Genomic DNA, 19,716 nt, shown 5'->3' on the forward strand with positions numbered 1-19,716 from the left:
CCAACATTTTCACCCCCAAAAAGCCATTTTCCACCAAAAAAACCTATTTTCACCCCAAAACCCACTTTTTCTCCCCAAAACCCTTTTCCCCCCAAAAAAAGATTTCAGCCCAAAAACCCATTTTTTCACCCCAAAAATCAACTTTTTCTCCCCCCAAAAAACCCTTTTCCCCCCAGAAAAACGTTTTCAGCCAAAAATACCCCAATTTTCACCCCAAAAACCAACTTTTTCACCCCAAAAAACCCTTTTTCACCAAAAAAAAACCCTTTTCACTCCCAAAAACCAACTTTTTACCCCAAACCCTCAATTTTTACCCCAAACCCCCAAATTTTACCCCAAACCCCCAATTTTCACCCCCAAACCCCCCATTTCCCCTTCAAAAACCCCTTTTCCACCCCAAATCCCCCCTTTTCACCCCAAAACCCATTTTCACCAAAAAACGCATTTTTTCACCCCAAAACCCCCTTTTCCCCACTTTTTCACCCCAAAACCCCTCACTTTCACCCCAACCCCCCACTTTTTCACCCCAACACACCCCTTTTCACCAAAAACCCCCATTTTCACCCCAAACCCCCCCTTTTCTCATTCAACCCCCAAAACCCCCCTTTTTCACCCCAAAACCCCCTTTTTCACCAAAAAACCCCTTTTCAGCCCCAAACCCTATTTTTTTACCCCCCAAAAACCCTTTTCCACCCAAAACCCCCATTTTTCACCCCAAACCCCCAGTTTACACCCAAAACCCCCTTTTTCACCCCAAACCCACTTTTTTCCCAAAACTCCCTTTTTTCACCCCAAAACCACCCTTTTCGCCACCAAACCAAATTTTCACCAAAAACCCCTTTTTTCACCCTTAACCTCCCCCTTTCCAGCCCCAAAATACCCTTTTTTTACCCAAAACCCCCTTTTTTCACCCCAAAACCCCTCTTCACACAAAAAAACCCATTTTCCCAAAAACCCCCTTTTTCACCCCAAAACCCCATTTTTCACCCCCAAAACCCCCTTTTTTCACCCCAAAAATGCACTTTTTCGCCCCCCAACCCCCCTTTTTACCCCCCAAATCCATTTTTGACCCCAAAACGCCCTTTTTTACCCCAAATTGTCCGTCCCCTCCCCCAATAAACCCGTCAGCCCCCGGCACTCGCTCTGTGATTGGGGGCAGCTGTGGGGCGCTATGGGGCAGCTGTGGGGCAGCTGTGGGGCGCTATGGGGCAGCTATGGGGTGCTATGGGGCAGCTATGGGGTGCTATGGGGCGCTATGGGGTGCTATGGGGCAGCTATGGGGCAGCTGTGGGGCGCTATGGGGTGCTGTGGGGTGCTATGGGGCAGCTATGGGGCAGCTGTGGGGCGCTATGGGGCAGATATGGGGCGCTATGGGGTGCTGTGGGGCAGCTGTGGGGCGCTATGGGGCAGCTGTGGGGCACAATGGGGCGCTATGGGGCAGCTGTGGGGCGCTGTGGGGCGCTATGGGGCAGCTGTGGGGTGCTATGGGGCAGCTATGGGGTGCTATGGGGCGCTATGGGGTGCTATGGGGCAGCTATGGGGCAGCTGTGGGGCGCTATGGGGTGCTGTGGGGTGCTATGGGGCAGATATGGGGCGCTATGGGGCAGCTGTGGGGCAGCTGTGGGGTGCTATGGGGTGCTATGGGGCGCTATGGGGCAGCTGTGGGGCGCTATGGGGCAGCTATGGGGCGCTATGGGGTGCTGTGGGGTGCTATGGGGCAGCTGTGGGGCAGCTATGGGGCAGCTGTGGGGTGCTATGGGGTGCTATGGGGCAGCTGTGGGGCGCTGTGGGGTGCTGTGGGGCAGCTATGGGGCAGCTATGGGGCAGCTATGGGGCGCTATGGGGTGCTGTGGGGCAGCTGTGGGGCAGCTGTGGGGTGCTATGGGGCAGCTATGGGGTGCTATGGGGCGCTATGGGGCAGCTATGGGGCAGCTGTGGGGTGCTATGGGGTGCTGTGGGGTGCTATGGGGCAGATATGGGGCGCTATGGGGTGCTATGGGGCAGCTGTGGGGCAGCTGTGGGGTGCTATGGGGTGCTATGGGGCGCTATGGGGCAGCTGTGGGGCGCTGTGGGGTGCTATGGGGCGCTATGGGGTGCTGTGGGGTGCTATGGGGCAGCTATGGGGCAGCTATGGGGTGCTGTGGGGCAGCTGTGGGGCAGCTGTGGGGTGCTGTGGGGTGCGATGGGGCAGCTGTGGGGTGCTATGGGGCAGCTGTGGGGCGCTATGGGGCAGCTGTGGGGTGCTATGGGGCAGCTGTGGGGTGCTATGGGGCAGCTATGGGGCACAACGGGGCGCTATGGGGCAGCTGTGGGGCGCTGTGGGGTGCTATGGGGCAGATATGGGGCAGATATGGGGCGCTATGGGGCGCTATGGGGCCCTATGGGGCAGCTGTGGGGCACTATGGGGTGCTATGGGGCAGCTCTGAGGCGCTATGGGGTGCTATGGGGCAGCTGTGGGGCACAATGGGGCGCTGTGGGGCAGCTGTGGGGTGCTGTGGGGCAGATATGGGGCGCTATGGGGCGCAATGGGGCCCTATGGGGCAGCTGTGGGGCGCTATGGGGCGCTATGGGGCAGCTGTGGGGCGCAATGGGGCAGATATGGGGCAGCTGTGGGGCAGCTGTGGGGTGCTATGGGGCAGCTATGGGGCGCTATGGGGCAGCTGTGGGGCGCTATGGGGCAGATATGGGGCACTATGGGGTGCTATGGGGCAGCTGTGGGGCACAATGGGGCGCTGTGGGGCAGCTGTGGGGTGCTGTGGGGCACTATGGGGCGCTATGGGGCAGCTGTGGGGCGCTATGGGGTGCTATGGGGCGCTATGGGGCAGCTGTGGGGCACAATGGGGCGCTATGGGGTGCTATGGGTCTCTATGGGGCGCTATGGGTCGCTATGGGGCTCTATGGGTCTCTATGGGGCGCTATGGGGCGCTATGGGGCTCTATGGGGCGCTATGGGGCGCTATGGGGCAGCTGTGGGGCTCTATGGGGCGCTATGGGGCGCTATGGGGCGCTATGGGGCGCTATGGGGCAGCTGTGGGGCAGCTATGGGGCAGCTGTGGGGCACAATGGGTCTCTATGGGGCACAATGGGTCTCTATGGGGCGCTATGGGTCTCTATGGGGCGCTATGGGTCTCTATGGGTCTCTATGGGGCGCTATGGGGCGCTGTGGGGCGCAGCAGCTCTCTCGGGCCCCACGGCAGGTGCCGGGTTCCCCCCCCCGGGAGCTCGTTGGGGGCGGGAAAAAGGGGAAGTTGGGGGTGGGGGAGGGGCCCTGTTACGTCACACCCCACCCCCCCACCCCCCCCGGAGCCGTGGGGCAGAGCGGCCGCAGCTGCCTGACAGGTAGGGCCTGGGCCCCCTTTTCTATGGGGCTGGGGGGGGATCTATGGGGCAGGGGGGAATCTATGGGGCTGGGGGGATCTATGGGGCTGGGGGGAATCTATGGGGCAGGGGGGAATCTATGGGGCTGGGGAGATCTATGGGGCTGGGGGGGTCTATGGGGCTGGGGGGAATCTATGGGGCTGGGGGGGATCTATGGGGCAGGGGGGAATCTATGGGGCTGGGGGGATCTATGGGGCTGGGGGGAATCTATGGGGCAGGGGGGAATCTATGGGGCTGGGGAGATCTATGGGGCTGGGGGGGTCTATGGGGCTGGGGGGAATCTATGGGGCTGGGGGGGATCTATGGGGCTGGGGAGATCTATGGGGCTGGGGGGATCTATGGGGCTGGGGAGATCTATGGGGCAGGGGAAGCTCTATGGGGCAGAGAGGGTCCCTATGCAGCAGGGGAGATCTATGGGGCAGGGGGGGATCTATGGGGCTGGGGGGAATCTATGGGGCAGGGGGGAATCTATGGGGCTGGGGGGATCTATGGGGCTGGGGGGAATCTATGGGGCAGGGGGGAATCTATGGGGCTGGGGAGATCTATGGGGCTGGGGGGGTCTATGGGGCTGGGGGGAATCTATGGGGCTGGGGGGGATCTATGGGGCTGGGGAGATCTATGGGGCTGGGGGATCTATGGGGCTGGGGAGATCTATGGGGCTGGGGGGATCTATAGGGCTGGGGGGAATCTAGGGGTCTGGGCGATCTATGGGGCTGGGGGAAGCTATGGGGCTGCGGAGAATCTATGGGGCTGGGGGGATCTATGGGGCTGGGGGGAATCTATGGGGCTGGGGGGGATCTATAGGGCTGGGGGGAATCTAGGGGTCTGGGCGATCTATGGGGCTGGGGGAAGCTATGGGGCTGCGGAGAATCTATGGGGCTGGGGGGATCTATGGGGCTGGGGGGGATCTATGGGGCAGGGGGCAGCTAAGCTGTAGTGTGGGGATCCTATGGGGCAGAGGTCGCTATGGGGCAGAGGGAGCTCAGCTGTAGTATCAGGTCCCTATAGGGCAGGGGGTCGCTATAGGGTAGGGGGTGGCTATGGGTCAGGGTCTCTATGGGGCAGGGGTCGCTATGGGGCAGGGGGTTCCTATGGGGCAGGGGGCAGCTAAGCTGTAGTATCAGGTTCCTATAGGGCAGGGGGTCACTATGGGGCAGGGTCGCTATGGGGCAGGGTTGCTATGGGGCAGGGGAGCCTATGGGGCAGGGGGCAGCTAAGCTGTAGTATGGGGTCGCTATGGGGCAGGGGTCGCTATGGGGCAGGGGTTGCTATGGGGCAGAGGTTGCTATGGGGCAGGGGTCGCTATGGGGCAGGGGTCGCTATGGGGCAGAGGTTGCTATGGGGCAGGTGGGAGCTAAACTGTAGTATGGGGCTGCTATGGGGCAGGGGGTGCCTATAGGTCAGGTGTCGCTATGGGGCAGGGGTAGCTATAGGTCAAGGGTAGCTATGGGGCAGGGTCGCTATGGGGCAGGGGGTTGCTATGGGTCAGGGTCTCTATGGGGCAGGTGTCGCTATGGGCAGGGGGTTGCTATGGGTCAGGGTCTCTATGGGGCAGGTGTCGCTATGGGGCAGGGGGAGCTAAACTGTAGTATCAGGTCCCTATAGGGCAGGGGGTGGCTATGGTGCAGGTGTCGCTATGGGGCAGGGTCACTATAGGTCAGGGTTGCTATGGGGCAGGGTCTCTATGGGGCAGGGGGTGCTATGGGTCCTATAGGGCAGGGAGTCTATAGGTCAGGGGTTGCTATGGGGCAGGGAGTTGCTGTGGGGCAGGGGTTGCTATGGGGCAGGGTCGCTATGGGGCAGGGGTTGCTATAGGGCGGGGAGTCTATAGGTCAGGGGTCGCTATGGGGCAGGGTCACTATGGGGCAGGGGTCGCTATGGGGCAGGGTCACTATAGGTCAGGGGTCGCTATGGGGCAGGGTTGCTATGGGTCAGGGTCTCTATGGGGCAGGGGTCGCTATGGGGCAGGGTCGCTATGGGGCAGGGAGTCGCTATGGGGCAGGGGGTCGCTATGGGGCAGTGTCTCTATGGGGCAGGGTTGCTATGGGTCAGGGTCGCTATGGGGCAGGGTCGCTATGGGTCAGGGTCTCTATGGGGCAGGGTCGCTATGGGGCAGGGTCGCTATGGGGCAGGGTCTCTATGGGGCAGGGGTCGCTATGGGGCAGGGTCGCTATGGGGCAGGGTCTCTATGGGGCAGGGTCTCTATGGGGCAGGGTCGCTATGGGGCAGTGTCTCTATGGGGCAGGGTCGCTATGGGGCAGGGTCGCTATGGGGCAGGGGGTCGCTATGGGTCAGGGTCTCTATGGGGCAGGGTCGCTATGGGGCAGGGAGTTGCTATGGGTCGGGGTCTCTATGGGGCAGGGGGTCGCTATGGGGCAGGGGGTCGCTATGGGGCAGGGTCTCTATGGGGCAGTGTCTCTATGGGGCAGGGTCGCTATGGGGCAGGGGGTCGCTATGGGTCGGGGTCTCTATGGGGCAGGGGGTCGCTATGGGGCAGGGGGTCGCTATGGGGCAGGGTCGCTATGGGGCAGGGTCGCTATGGGGCAGGGGGTCGCTATGGGGCAGGGTCGCTATGGGGCAGTGTCTCTATGGGGCAGGGTCGCTATGGGGCAGGGGGCAGTTGGGGGGCACACGGGTCCTTGGGGGCACAGAGGGGCCCTCGGGGTGCCCCCGGGTGCCTGTGGGTGCAGTTGGGGGCAGGTGGGTCCCTCGGGGTCCCCTGGGGCGCCCTTGGGTGCTCTTGGGGTGCTCATGGGTGCCCTTAGGGTGCTCTTGGGTGCTCTTAGGGTGCCCTCGGGGTGCAGGGAGGTGTTTTTGGGGTGCAGATGGTTGGGGTGCTCTGAGGGTGCCTGTGGGTGCCCTTGGGGTGCCCTCGGGGTGCTCATGGGTGTTCTTGGGGTGCCGAGAGGGGCCTCGGGGTGCCCTTGGGGTGTCCTTTGGGTGTCCTTGGGGTGCTCATGGGTGCCCCTGGGGTGCCCTCGGGGTGCCGAGAGGGACCTCGGGGTGTCTGTGGGGTGCACGTGGGTGCTCTGAGGGTGCCTGTGGGTGCCCCTGGGTGCCCTCGGGGTGCCCATAGGGTGCTCTTGGGGTGCCCCTGGGGTGCTGAGAGGGGCCTTGGGGCGCCCTTGGGTGTCTGTGGGTGCCCCCGGGGGGGCCCTTTGGGTGCTGAAAGGGGCTTTGGGGTGCCCTTGGGGTGTCTGTGGGTGCTCTTGGGGTGCCCTTTGGGTGCCGAGAGGGGCCTTTGGGTGCCCCCGGGGTGTCCTTGGGGCACCCTTGGGTGTCTGTGGGTGCCCCTGGGGGGGCCTTTGGGTGCTGAAAGGGGCTTTGGGGTGCCCCTGGGGTGCCCTTGGGGTGCCGAGAGGGGCCTTTGGGTGCTCCTGGGGTGCCTGTGGGTGCCCTTGGGGTGCCCTTGGGGTGCCGAGAGGGGTCTTGGGGTGCCCCTGGGTGCCCTCAGGGTGCCCTTAGGGTGCTCTTGGGGTGCCCCTGGGGTGCTGAAAGGGGCTTTGGGGTGCCCTTTGGGTGCCCCCGGGGTGTCTGTGGGTGCCCCCGGGGGGACCCTCGCGGGGCCCCTTTGGGTGCTGTTGGGTGCCCCCAGCAGTGACCGGGTGGGGGAGGGGAGCGGGGGAGGGTCCCCCTGAGCCCGGAACTGACCCTGGATTTTGTCTTTTTTGTCTTTTTTTGTCTTTTTTGTCTTTTTTCTCTTTTTTGTCTCTTTTTGTCTCTTTTTGTCTTTTTTTGTATTTTTCGTCTTTTTTGTCCTTTTTTGTCTTTTTTTGTCTTTTTTTGTCTTTTTTTGTCTTTTTTTGTCTTTTTTTGTCTCTTTTTGTCTTTTTTTTGTATTTTTCGTCTTTTTTGTCTTTTTCATCTTTTTCGTCTTTTTTGTCTTTTTTCATCTTTTTTGTCTTTTTTTGTCTTTTTTGTCTCTTTTTGTCTTTTTTGTCTTTTTTCGTCTTTTTTGTCTTTTTCATCTTTTTCATCTTTTTCGTCTTTTTTGTCTTTTTTGTCTTTTTTTGTCTTTTTTGTCTTTTTGTCTTTTTTTGTATTTTTCGTCTTTTTTGTCCTTTTTTGTCTTTTTTTGTCTTTTTTTGTCTTTTTTTGGGTTTTTTTGTATTTTTTTGTCTCTTTTTGTCTTTTTTGTCTTTTTTTGTCTTTTTTTGTATTTTTTTGTCTCTTTTTGTCTTTTTTTGTATTTTTCGTCTTTTTCGTCTTTTTCATCTTTTTCATCTTTTTCATCTTTTTTGTCTTTTTTCATCTTTTTTGTCTTTTTTTGTCTTTTTTGTCTTTTTCATCTTTTTCATCTTTTTCGTCTTTTTCGTCTTTTTTGTCTCTTTTTGTCTTTTTTCGTCTTTTTTGTCTTTTTGTCTTTTTTTGTCTTTTTTTGTCTTTTTTTGTCTTTTTCGTCTTTTTTGTCTCTTTTGTCCTTTTTTTATTTCTTTTTATTTTATTTTCATTTCATTTATTTTACTTTATTTTTATTTCTTTTCATTTCATTTCATTGTTTTATTTATTTTATTTTATTTCCTTTTATTTTATTTCATTTTATTTCGTTTCATTTTGTTTTATTTTGTTTCATTTTATTTTTATTTGATTTTGTTTCGTTTCATTTCATTTATTCCCATTTATTTTTATTTCATTTTATTTCCAATTCTTTCATTTTATTTTCTTTTATTTCGATTTCATTTTATTATTTTAAATTATTTTACTTTATTTCCATTATTTCATTTTATTTCCTTTTATTTCTTTTTATTTTATTTTCGTTTCTTTTATTTTATTTCTTTTTATTTCATTTTGGTTTATATTCTTTTATTTCCATTTTATTTTATTTCTTTTTATTTTATTTATTTTCATTTCTTTTTATTTTATTTTATTTCATTTTATTTTATTTTGTTTTATTTTATTTTATTTTATTTCTTTTTATTTCTTTTTATTTTCTTTTGTTTCATTTCATTTTATTTTATTTTCATTTATTTTATTTTATTTTTATTTCTTTTCATTTTATTTCATTTTGGTTTATTTTTTTATTTTATTTTATTTTATTTTACTTTATTTCTTTTTATTTCTTTTTATTTCATTTTATTTTCATTTATTTTATTTTATTTCCTTTTATTTCTTTTTATTTTATTTCTTTTTATTTCATTTTATTTTATTTTATTTTATTTCTTTTTATTTTAATTTTATTTCCTTTCATTCATTTCCGTTCGTTTCCGCCCTTCATTCATTCATTCATTTTTTTTTTTTTTTTTTTCCCTCCCTGCCCGCCCCGCCCCTCCCCCCCCAGCCCCCCCCTCGGCCCCCTCCGTCTTCCCGCTGCTCTCCTGCCCCTCCCCCTCCCCCGCCGGCCCCTCCCCCCTCGCCTTCTGCCTCCTCACCTCTTTCTCCCCCCCGCAGCCCCTTTCCATCACCTGGGAGGTGCCCGGCGAGGCCCCTCTCGCCCCTCCCCCCCCGCCCCTCCCCCCCACCCGCGGCCCCTCCGGCCTCTTCACCTCGGGGCGGCCCTTCCCCCTCCCCCGCCACGGCCCCTCCCCCCCCCGCTGCACCGTCCGGCACCCGCCCTCGGGCCTGGCCCGAACCTACGAGCTGCCAGGTAAGGGGGGGGGGGGGGGAGGGGCGGGGGGGGGGAGGGGGAGGGGGAGGGGCGGCGGGAGGAGGGAGGGGGGAGGGGCGGGGGGTGGCAGCGACGCGTGGTGGCGCTGAGCGGGGCTGCTCTGGCCTTACACCAGGGCGTAACTGGGCCCATTGCTGCTCCTTTCGCTTTACACCAGGGTGTAACTGGGCCCATTGCTGCTCCGGTGTTACACCAGGGTGTAACTGGGCCCACTTCTGCTCCTCTGGCCTTACACCAGGGTGTAACTGCGCCCAGTGCTGCTCCTCCGGATTTACACCAGGGTGTAACTGCACCAAATCTTCCTCCTCCTGCTTTACACCCGGGTGTAACTACACTGAGTGCTGCTCCTCCGGCTTTACACCAGGGTGTAACTCCACCAAACCTCGCTCCTCCTGCTTTACACCCAGGTGTAACTGCACCAAGAGTCCAACTACGCCGCACTTTGCTCCTCCTGCTTTACACCGGGGTGTAACTCCACCAAACCTCGCTCCTCCTGCTTTACACCCAGGTGTAACTACACCGAAGGTTCAACTACACAGCGCTTTGCTCCTCCGGCTTTACACCCGGGTGTAACTACACCGAGTGCTGCTCCTCTGGCTTTACACCAGGGTGTAACTGCACCAAATCTTCCTCCTCCTGCTTTACACCCGGGTGTAACTACACTGAGTGCTGCTCCTCCGGCTTTACACCAGGGTGTAACTCCACCAAACCTCGCTCCTCCGGCTTTACACCAGGGTGTAACTCCACCAAACCTCCCTCCTCTGGCTTTACACCAGGGTGTAACTCCACCAAACCTCGCTCCTCCTGCTTTACACCCGGGTGTAACTACACCAAAGGTTCAACTACGCCGCACTTTGCTCCTCCTGCTTTACACCCGGGTGTAACTCCACTGAGTGCTGCTCCTCCAGCTTTACACCAGGGTGTAACTCCACCAAACCTCCCTCCTCTGGCTTTACACCCAGCCGTAACTCCCCCCCACCCCCCCCCCCACCCCCCCCCCCTTTTACTCCTCCGCCATCCCGGCCACGCCCCTGACCCCCCCCGCCCCTCCCCCCCGCAGCCACCAAGACCCGCCCCCCGGGCGCCATCTTGCTCCACTCCTGCTCTCCCGCCGAGGTCCAACTCGTTTGCCTCGTCACCGCCTTCGCCCCTCCCCCCGTGACCTTGGAGTGGCTGGTGGACGGGCAACCCCTGGTCCCCTCCCCCACCATGGAACCCATCATGGCCGACGACGTCCAAGGAACCTTCCGGACCGTTTCTCGCCTCAACGTCTCCGCGGTCGAGTGGAGGGACAAGGACTTCGCCTGCCGGGTCACGCACCCGCCCTCGGGCCACACCCAGGAGGTCGTTGGCCACAAGTGTCTCGGTGAGTCGGGGGGGAGGGGTGGGGGGGGGTGGGGGAGGGGTGGTGGCGTCTCCATGGGGTTCACCCAACATCGACTTGGGTGGTGGCGTCTCCTTGGGTTGAGCCAATAGTGTTGGGTGGTGGCATCTCCATGGGGTTGAGTCAAGGTTGAGTTGGGTGGTGGCGTCTCCTTGGGTTGAGTCAAGGTTGAGTTGGGTGGTGGCGTCTCCTTGGGTTGACCAACATTGAGTTGGGTGGTGGCACCTCCATGGGGTTGAGTCAAGGTTGTGTTGGGTGGTGGCATCTCCTTGGGTTGACCAACGTTGCGTTGGGTGGTGGCATCTCCATGGGGTTGAGTCAAGGTTGCGTTGGGTGGTGGCATCTCCATGGGGTTCACCCAACATCGACTTGGGTGGTGGCATCTCCTTGGGTTGAGTCAAGGTTGAGTTGGGTGGTGGCGTCTCCTTGGGTTGAGCCAATAGTGTTGGGTGGTGGCATCTCCATGGGGCTGAGTCAAGGTTGTGTTGGGTGGTGGCATCTCCTTGGGTTGACCAACGTTGTGTTGGGTGGTGGCATCTCCTTGAGCTTCACCCAAGGTTGTGTTGGGTGGTGGCATCTCCATGGGGTTCACCCAACATCGACTTGGGTGGTGGCGTCTCCCTGGGTTGATCAACGTTGTGTTGGGTGGTGGCATCTCCATGGGGTTGAGTCAAGGTTGAGTTGGGTGGTGGCATCTCCTTGGGTTGAGTCAAGGTTGTGTTGGGTGGTGGCATCTCCTTGGGTTGAGCCAATAGTGTTGGGTGGTGGCATCTCCATGGGGTTGAGTCAAGGTTGTGTTGGGTGGTGGCATCTCCTTGGGTTGAGTCAAGGTTGAGTTGGGTGGTGGCGTCTCCTTGGGTTGACCAACATTGAGTTGGGTGGTGGCACCTCCATGGGGTTGAGTCAAGGTTGTGTTGGGTGGTGGCATCTCCTTGGGTTGACCAACGTTGCGTTGGGTGGTGGCATCTCCATGGGGTTGAGTCAAGGTTGCGTTGGGTGGTGGCATCTCCATGGGGTTCACCCAACATCGACTTGGGTGGTGGCATCTCCTTGGGTTGAGTCAAGGTTGAGTTGGGTGGTGGCGTCTCCTTGGGTTGAGCCAATAGTGTTGGGTGGTGGCATCTCCTTGGGTTGAGCCAACATTCATTTGGGGGTCTCCACCCCCGTTGGGTTGACCCAATGTTGTGTTGGGTGGTGGCATCTCCATGGGGTTCACCCAAAATCGACTTGGGTGGTGGCATCTCCATAGGTTGAGTCAAGGTTGTGTTGGGTGGTGGCATCTCCTTGGGTTGAGCCAATAGTGTTGGGTGGTGGCATCTCCATGGGTTGACCAACGTTGTGTTGGGTGGTGGCATCTCATTGAGCTTCACCCAATGTTGTGTTGGGTGGTGGCATCTCCATGGGTTGAGCCAATAGTGTTGGGTGGTGGCATCTCCATGGGGTTGAGTCAAGGTTGTGTTGGGTGGTGGCACCTCCTTGGCTTGACCCACCACGTTGACTGGCGGCGTCTCCACGCCTTGACCCAACGTTGTGTTGACTGGCGGCGTCTCCACGCCTTGACCCAACGTTGTGTTGACTGGCGGCGTCTCCACCCCTTGACCCAACGTTCCGTTGCCTGGTGGCATCTCCCTGACCTTCCCCCCTCCCCCCTCAGCTTCCCCCCCGGACGCCGGCGCCGTCCAAGTCTTCGTCATCCCCCCGACCCCCTCTGACCTCTACGTGGCCCAGAGCCCCCGACTCCGTTGCGTGGCCACCAGTTTACCCAGCGACGAGGGCTTGGTGGTCGCCTGGACCTGGACTGGGGGGAGCATCCTCCGACCCAACCCCCTCCACCTCCAACCCCACTTCAACGGGACCTTCTCGGCCACCAGCGAGGTCCCGGTCGCCCCCCGGGACTGGGAGAGCGGCAGCACCTTCACCTGCACCGTGCGCCACGCCGAGCTCCCCTCCCCCATCAGCCGCAGCCTCGCCAAGAAACCCGGTAGGGGGCGACCCCGCGCCGAGACACCCCCCCCCCACCCCCCTTGCACCCCAAATTTCCTTCATTTCACCCCGATTCCCCACCATTTCCTCCCCCCGACACATTTTCCCCCAAATTTCCACGATTTCACCCCATTTTCCCCATTTCCTCGCCCTTTTACCCCATTTTCTGCCCGTTTCCTCCCCCTGAACCATTTTCACACCATTTCACCCCAAATTTTCCCAAATCCACCCCGTTTTCCCCCAAATTTCCATGATTTCACCCCATTTCCTCCCCCCGAACCATTTTCACGCCATTTTCCCCCAAATTTCCACGATTTCACCCCATTTTCCCCCCATTTGCTCCCCTGATCCCTTTTCACCTGATTTCACCCCAAATTTTCCCAAATCCACCCCGTTTTCCCCCAAATTTCCATGATTTCACCCCATTTCCTCCCCCCGAACCATTTTCACCCCATTTTTCCCCAAATTTCCACGATTTCACCCCATTTTCCCCCCATTTCCTCCCCTGACCCCTTTTCCCCCCATTTCACCCCAAATTTTCCCAAATCCACCCCGTTTTTCCCCAAATTTCCATGATTTCACCCCATTTCCTCCCCCCGAACCATTTTCACCCCATTTTTCCCCAAATTTCCATGATTTCACCCCATTTTCTGCCCATTTCCTCCCCCTGACCCCTTTTCACCTGATTTCACCCCAAATTTTCCCAAATCCACCCCATTTTCCCCCAAATTTCCACCATTTCACCCCATTTCCTCCCCTGACCCATTTTCCCCCCATTTCACCCCAAATTTTCCCAAATCCACCCCATTTCCCCCCAAATTTCCACCATTTCCCCCCATTTCCCCCCCTGACCCCTTTTCCCCCCATTTCACCCCAAATTTTCCCAAATCCACCCCATTTTCCCCCAAATTTCCACGATTTCCCCCCATTTCCTCCCCTGACCCCTTTTCCCCCATTTCACCCCAAATTTTCCCAAATCCAGCCTGGTTTTCCCCAAATTTCCACGATTTCACCCCATTTTCCCCCCATTTCCTCCCCTGACCCCTTTTCCCCCCATTTCACCCCAAATTTTCCCAAATCCACCCCATTTTCCCCCAAATTTCCACGATTTCCCCCCATTTCCTCCCCTGACCCCTTTTCCCCCCATTTCACCCCAAATTTTCCCAAATCCACCCCATTTTCCCCCAAATTTCCACGATTTCACCCCATTTCCCCCCCTGACCCATTTTCCCCCCATTTCACCCCAAATTTTCCCAAATCCACCCCATTTCCCCCCAAATTTCCACCATTTCCCCCCATTTCCTCCCCTGACCCCTTTTCCCCCCATTTCACCCCAAATTTTCCCAAATCCACCCCGTTTTCCCCCAAATTTCCACGATTTCCCCCCATTTCCTCCCCTGACCCCTTTTCCCCCCATTTCACCCCAAATTTTCCCAAATCCACCCCATTTTCCCCCAAATTTCCACGATTTCCCCCCATTTCCTCCCCTGACCCATTTTCCCCCCATTTCACCCCAAATTTTCCCAAATCCACCCCATTTTCCCCCAAATTTCCACCATTTCCCCCCATTTCCTCCCCTGACCCCTTTTCCCCCCATTTCACCCCAAATTTTCCCAAATCCACCCCATTTTCCCCCAAATTTCCACCATTTCACCCCATTTCCTCCCCTGACCCCTTTTCCCCCCATTTCACCCCAAATTTTCCCAAATCCACCCTGGTTTTCCCCAAATTTCCACGATTTCACCCCATTTTCCCCCCATTTCCTCCCCTGACCCCTTTTCCCCCCATTTCACCCCAAATTTTCCCAAATCCACCCCATTTTCCCCCAAATTTCCACGATTTCACCCCATTTCCTCCCCTGACCCCTTTTCCCCCATTTCACCCCAAATTTTCCCAAATCCACCCTGGTTTTCCCCAAATTTCCACGATTTCACCCCATTTTCCCCCCATTTCCTCCCCTGACCCCTTTTCCCCCCATTTCACCCCAAATTTTCCCAAATCCACCCCGTTTTCCCCCAAATTTCCACGATTTCCCCCCATTTCCTCCCCTGACCCCTTTTCCCCCCATTTCACCCCAAATTTTCCCAAATCCACCCCATTTTCCCCCAAATTTCCACGATTTCCCCCCATTTCCTCCCCTGACCCATTTTCCCCCCATTTCACCCCAAATTTTCCCAAATCCACCCCATTTTCCCCCAAATTTCCACGATTTCCCCCCATTTCCCCCCCTGACCCCTTTTCCCCCCATTTCACCCCAAATTTTCCCAAATCCACCCCATTTTCCCCCAAATTTCCACCATTTCCCCCCATTTCCTCCCCTGACCCCTTTTCCCCCCATTTCACCCCAAATTTTCCCAAATCCACCCCATTTTCCCCCATTTCTTCACCCCTTTACCCCATTTCCCCCCATTTCCTCCCCCTGACCCATTTTCCCCCAAATTTCCACCATTTCACCCCATTTCCTCCCCCCCCCCCCCCCCAGGCAAGCGCCAGCCCCCCAAGGTCTCCGTCTTCCCCCCCCCCCCGCGAGGAACTGGCCGGTGCCGGGGACACCCTGACCCTGACGTGCCTGGTGGGGGGCTTCTACCCCGAGGGCCATCTCGGTGGGGTGGCAGAAGACCCAGGAGACCCTGGACCCCACCTCCTACGACACGACCCCCCCCATGAAGGAGAAGACGGGCGACGCCTCCTACTTCCTCTACAGCCGATTGGTCGTCACGAGGGACCAATGGGAACGGGGGAGCCCCTACGTCTGCATGGTGGTCCACGAAGGGCTCCCCATGAAGTTCATCCAACGGAGCGTCCAGAAGAACCCCGGTAAAAAGTGAAGAGGTGCCCCTCCCCCACCCCCCACCCCCACCCAGCACCCTGGGGTGGGTTAATAAAGGAGAAGAAGTGAGGGTGGGTGTCTTGAGTCTGAGAGTTGGGGGGGGGTGGGGTGGGGTGGGGTTGGGTTGGGTGGATGGAGGGACACCAGCCATGGTCATGGTTGGGTTGGGTGGATGATGGATGGATGGAACAATGGATGGAGGGACACCAGCCATGGCCATGGTTGGGTTGGATGGATGGAGGGACATCAGATAAGGTCATGGTTGGGTTGGGTGGATGATGGATGGATGGAGGGACATGAGATGTGGTCATGGTTGGGTTGGATGGATGGAGGGACACCAGCCATGGTCATGGTTGGGTTGGGTGGATGATGGATGGGTGGAGGGACACCAGAGAAGGTCATGGTTGGGTTGGATGGATGGAGAGACACCAGCCATGGTCATGGTTGGGTTGGGTAGATGATGGATGGATGGAACAATGGATGGAGGGACACCAGCCATGGCCATGGTTGGGTTGGATGGATGGAGGGACACCAGAGAAGGTCGTGGTTGGGTTGGGTGGATGATGGATGGGTGGAGGGACACCAGAGAAGGTCATGGTTGGGTTGGATGGATGGAGAGACACCAGCCATGGTCATGGTTGGGTTGGATGGATGGAGGGACACCAGAGAAGGTCATGGTTGGGTTGGATGGATGGATGGACACCAGCCATGGTCATGGTTGGGTTGGGTGGATGGAGGGACACCAGATAAGGTCATGGTTGGGTTGGATGGATGATGGATGGATGGAGGGACATGAGATGTGGTCATGGTTGGGTTGGATGGATGGAGGGACACCAGCCATGGCCATGGTTGGGTTGGGTGGATGGAGGGACACCAGAGAAGGTCATGGTTGGGTTGGGTGGATGGAGGGACATCAGAGAAGGTCATGGTTGGGTTGGGTGGATGATGGATGGGTGGATGGACATCAGACATGGGTCATGGTTGGGTTGGGTTGATGGAGGGACACCAGCCATGGCCATGGTTGGGTTGGGTTGATGGAGGGACACCAGCCATGGCCGTGGTTGGGTTGGGTTGATGGAGGGACACCAGCCATGGCCATGGTTGGGTTGGGTTGATGGAGGGACACCAGCCATGGCCATGGTTGGGTTGGGTGGATGGAGGGACACCAGAGAAGGTCATGGTTGGGTTGGATGGATGATGGATGGATGGAACAATGGATGGAGGGACATCAGAGAAGGTCATGGTTGGGTTGGGTAGATGATGGATGGATGGAACAATGGATGGAGGGACACCAGCCATGGCCATGGTTGGGTTGGATGGATGGAGGGACACCAGAGAAGGTCATGGTTGGGTTGGATGGATGATGGATGGATGGAGGGACATGAGATGTGGTCATGGTTGGGTTGGATGGATGGAGGGACACCAGCCATGGCCATGGTTGGGTTGGGTTGATGGAGGGACACCAGCCATGGCCATGGTTGGGTTGGGCGGATCCCTGGGCAGATGCCTCCATGGACGGGCAGATGCTTGGCCGGAGACGAAGGGGAGGTTCCTCCTCCTCCTCGGGCCGTGGAGCCTCATGGGTGGGGGTGGGTGGGGGTGGGTGGGGGTGGGTGCATGGACCCTCCCCCCCCACCCCCCCCACAACCTGACCCCACCCAGGTGCTCCATGGGGTGAGGGTGGGTGGGAGAGGGGACCTGGGGGCCCGAGGGGGGGGGGATGGGATGGGTGGGGGGTGGTTGATGGGTGGGGGGGTGGGTGAGCGGTTGGTTGGTTGAGTGGTTGGGTGGTTGGTTGGTTAGTTGGGTGGTTGGGTGGGTGGTTGGTTGGTTGGTTGGTTGGTTGGTTGATTAGTTGGGTGGTTGGGTGGTTGGTTGGTTAGTTGGGTGGTTGGGTGGTTGGTTGGTTGGTTGGTTGGTTGCTTGGTTGGTTAGTTGGGTGGTTGGGTGGTTGAGTGGTTGGTTAGGTGATTGGTTGTTTTGTTAGTTGGGTGGTTGGGTGGTTGGTTGGTCAGTTGGTTGGTTGCTTGGTTGATTAGTTGGGTGGTTGGTCGGTTGGTTGGTTGGTCAGTTGGTTAGTTGGGTGGTTGGTTGGGTGGGTGGGTGGGTGGGTGGTTGGTTGGTCAGTTGGTTGTTTGGTCAGTTGGTTAGTTGGTTGGTCAGTTGGTTGGGTGGTTGGTTGGTTGGTTGGTCAGTTGGTTGGGTGGTTGGTTCATTAGTTGGTCGGTTGGTTGGTTCATTAGTTGGTCGGTTGGTTGGTTGGTCAGTTGGTCAGTTGGGTGGTCGGTCGGTCGGTCGGTTGGTTGGTTGGTTGGTTGGTTGATTCATTAGTTGGTTGGTCGGTCGGTCGGTTGGTTGGTTGGTTGGTCAGTTGGTTGGTTCATTGGTCGGTCGGTCGGTCGGTTGGTTGGTTGGTTGGTTGGTTGGTTGGTTCATTAGTCGGTCGGTCGGTCGGTCGGTCGGTCGGGTGGCTGTTTGGTGGCACAGTCGGTTCTTGGGAGCTGCCTGGAGGGATCAGGGGGGGAACAATGAGCTGGAGGCCTGAGCGAGGGGCAGAGGGACCAGCAGCTGCCGGACACTGACCTTCCTCCTCCTCCTCCTCCTCCTCCTCCTCCTCCTCCTCCTCCTCCTCCCCCCCCCCCAGAGCTCACCCTGCCGGCAGATTTCTGTCACGCCGACCCCGAGGGCTCCAACGGGCCCTGGGACACCATCGCCGTCTTCATCACCCTCTTCCTCCTCAGCGTCTGCTACAGCGCCACCGTCACCCTCTTCAAGGTGGGCGGGGCGGGGTGGGTGGGTGGTTAGTTGGTTAGTTGGTTAGTTAGTTGGTTAGTTGTTTGGATGGGTGGGTGGGTGGGTGGTGGGTGGGTGGGTGAGTGGGTGGATGGGTGGATGGTTGGTTGGTTGGTTACTTGGTTGGTTGGTTGGTTGGTTGGCTGGTTAGTTGGTTACTTGTCTGGGTGGGTGGGTGGGTGGATGTTTGGTTGGTTGGTTAGTTGGTTAGTTGGCTACTTGGTTACTTGTCTGGGTGGTTGGGTGGGTGAGTGGGTGGATGGTTGGTCGGTTGGTTGGTTGGTCGGTTGGTTGGTTGGTTACTTGTTTGGGTGGGTGGGTGGGTGGTTGGTTGGTTGGTTAGTTGGTTAGTTGGCTAGTTAGTTAGCTGGATGGTTGGTTGGGTGATTGGATGGTTGGGTAGTTGGTTGGTTGGTCGGTTGGTTGGTTGGTTACTTGTTTGGGTGGGTGGGTGGGTGGGTGGTTAGTTGGTTAGTTGGCTAGTTAGTTAGCTGGATGGTTGGTTGGGTGATTGGATGGTTGGTTAGTTGGTTGGTTGGTCGGTTGGTTGGTTGGTTACTTGTTTGGGTGGGTGGGTGGGTGGTTAGTTGGTTAGTTGGCTAGTTAGTTAGCTGGATGGTTGGTTGGGTGATTGGATGGTTGGGTAGTTGGTTGGTTGGTCGGTTGGTTGGTTGGTTACTTGTTTGGGTGGGTGGGTGGGTGGGTGGTGGGTTGGTTGGTTAGTTGGTTAGTTGGCTAGTTAGTTAGCTGGATGGTTGGTTGGGTGATTGGATGGTTGGGTAGTTGGTTGGTTGGTCGGTTGGTTGGTTGGTTACTTGTTTGGGTGGGTGGGTGGGTGGTTGGTTAGTTGGTTAGTTGGCTAGTTAGTTAGCTGGATGGTTGGTTGGGTGATTGGATGGTTGGGTAGTTGGTTCCTGGGATGGGCGGGTGCCCGGGTGGGCGTGTCCATGGTTGGGCAGCTCAACAGACGCTCCACCGAGTGGCCCCCACCCCCTCCCCAACCCCCCCCCGACACCTCCCCTCCCCCCTCCCCCGCGCAGGTCAAGTGGCTCCTCTCTGCCATCATCCAGCTCAAGCAGGGCCCCGCCCCCGACTACAAGAACGTCATCCAGCGCGTGGCCTAGAGGGGGGGGGGGGGGTGGGGTGGTGTCCCCTCCACCCCCTCCCCCACCCCCACCCCTCCCCGAGGTGACATCGAGGGGGGGGGGGGGGCAGGGTGGTCACCTCACCCATTGGCCGCTTGCAGTGAGTGGAAAGGGGGGGGGAGGGGCGTGCACGGAGGGGGAGAGGAAAAGGTGGGGGAGGGGCTGGGCGGGAAGGGGGTGCTGGCGCCTCCCTCCCCTCCCCCCCACATGTGGTGGCTGTTCCCTTCCCCCCCCCTCCCCTCCCCCCACTAAGGGGCCATGAGTGTCACGTGGGGCCTCGAGGCAGCGCCTTGGGGGTGGGGTCCGCTGGCGGGGGTGGGGGAGGGGTCAGATGTGGGGGGGAGGGGCCGTGGTGACGGGGCAACCCAAGATGGGGGGGGTGGGGGTGGGGGAGAGACGGGCCATCAGGTCTACCCGGGGGCATCCGGCCATCAGGTCTACCCATGGGGGCAGCGGGCCATCAGGTCTACCCATGGGGGCAGCGGGCCATCAGGTCTACCCGGGGGTATCCGGCCATCAGGTCTACCCAGGGGTATCCGGCCATCAGGTCTACCCAGGGGGCATCCGGCCATCAGGTCTACCCGGGGGCATCCGGCCAT

The 19,716-nt window shown here is 57.0% G+C and overlaps 1 gene segment (V, D, J or C); it reads left to right on the top strand.

Moving 5' to 3' along the window:
- Positions 1-3,400: 3,400 nt before the first annotated feature.
- Positions 3,401-19,097, top strand: LOC141939026 (immunoglobulin heavy constant gamma 2-like). The segment is given in 10 exon segments: positions 3,401-3,460; positions 5,329-5,424; positions 5,689-5,835; positions 5,975-6,077; positions 8,656-8,961; positions 10,043-10,348; positions 12,021-12,364; positions 14,832-15,166; positions 17,824-17,954; positions 19,013-19,097. Coding segments are annotated over 10 exon segments (1,912 nt in total).
- The last annotated feature ends 619 nt before the right edge of the window (positions 19,098-19,716 follow it).

The sequence above is a fragment of the Strix uralensis genome, unplaced genomic scaffold (assembly GCF_047716275.1).
Source record: "Strix uralensis isolate ZFMK-TIS-50842 unplaced genomic scaffold, bStrUra1 scaffold_512, whole genome shotgun sequence".
Classification (NCBI taxonomy): domain Eukaryota; kingdom Metazoa; phylum Chordata; class Aves; order Strigiformes; family Strigidae; genus Strix; species Strix uralensis.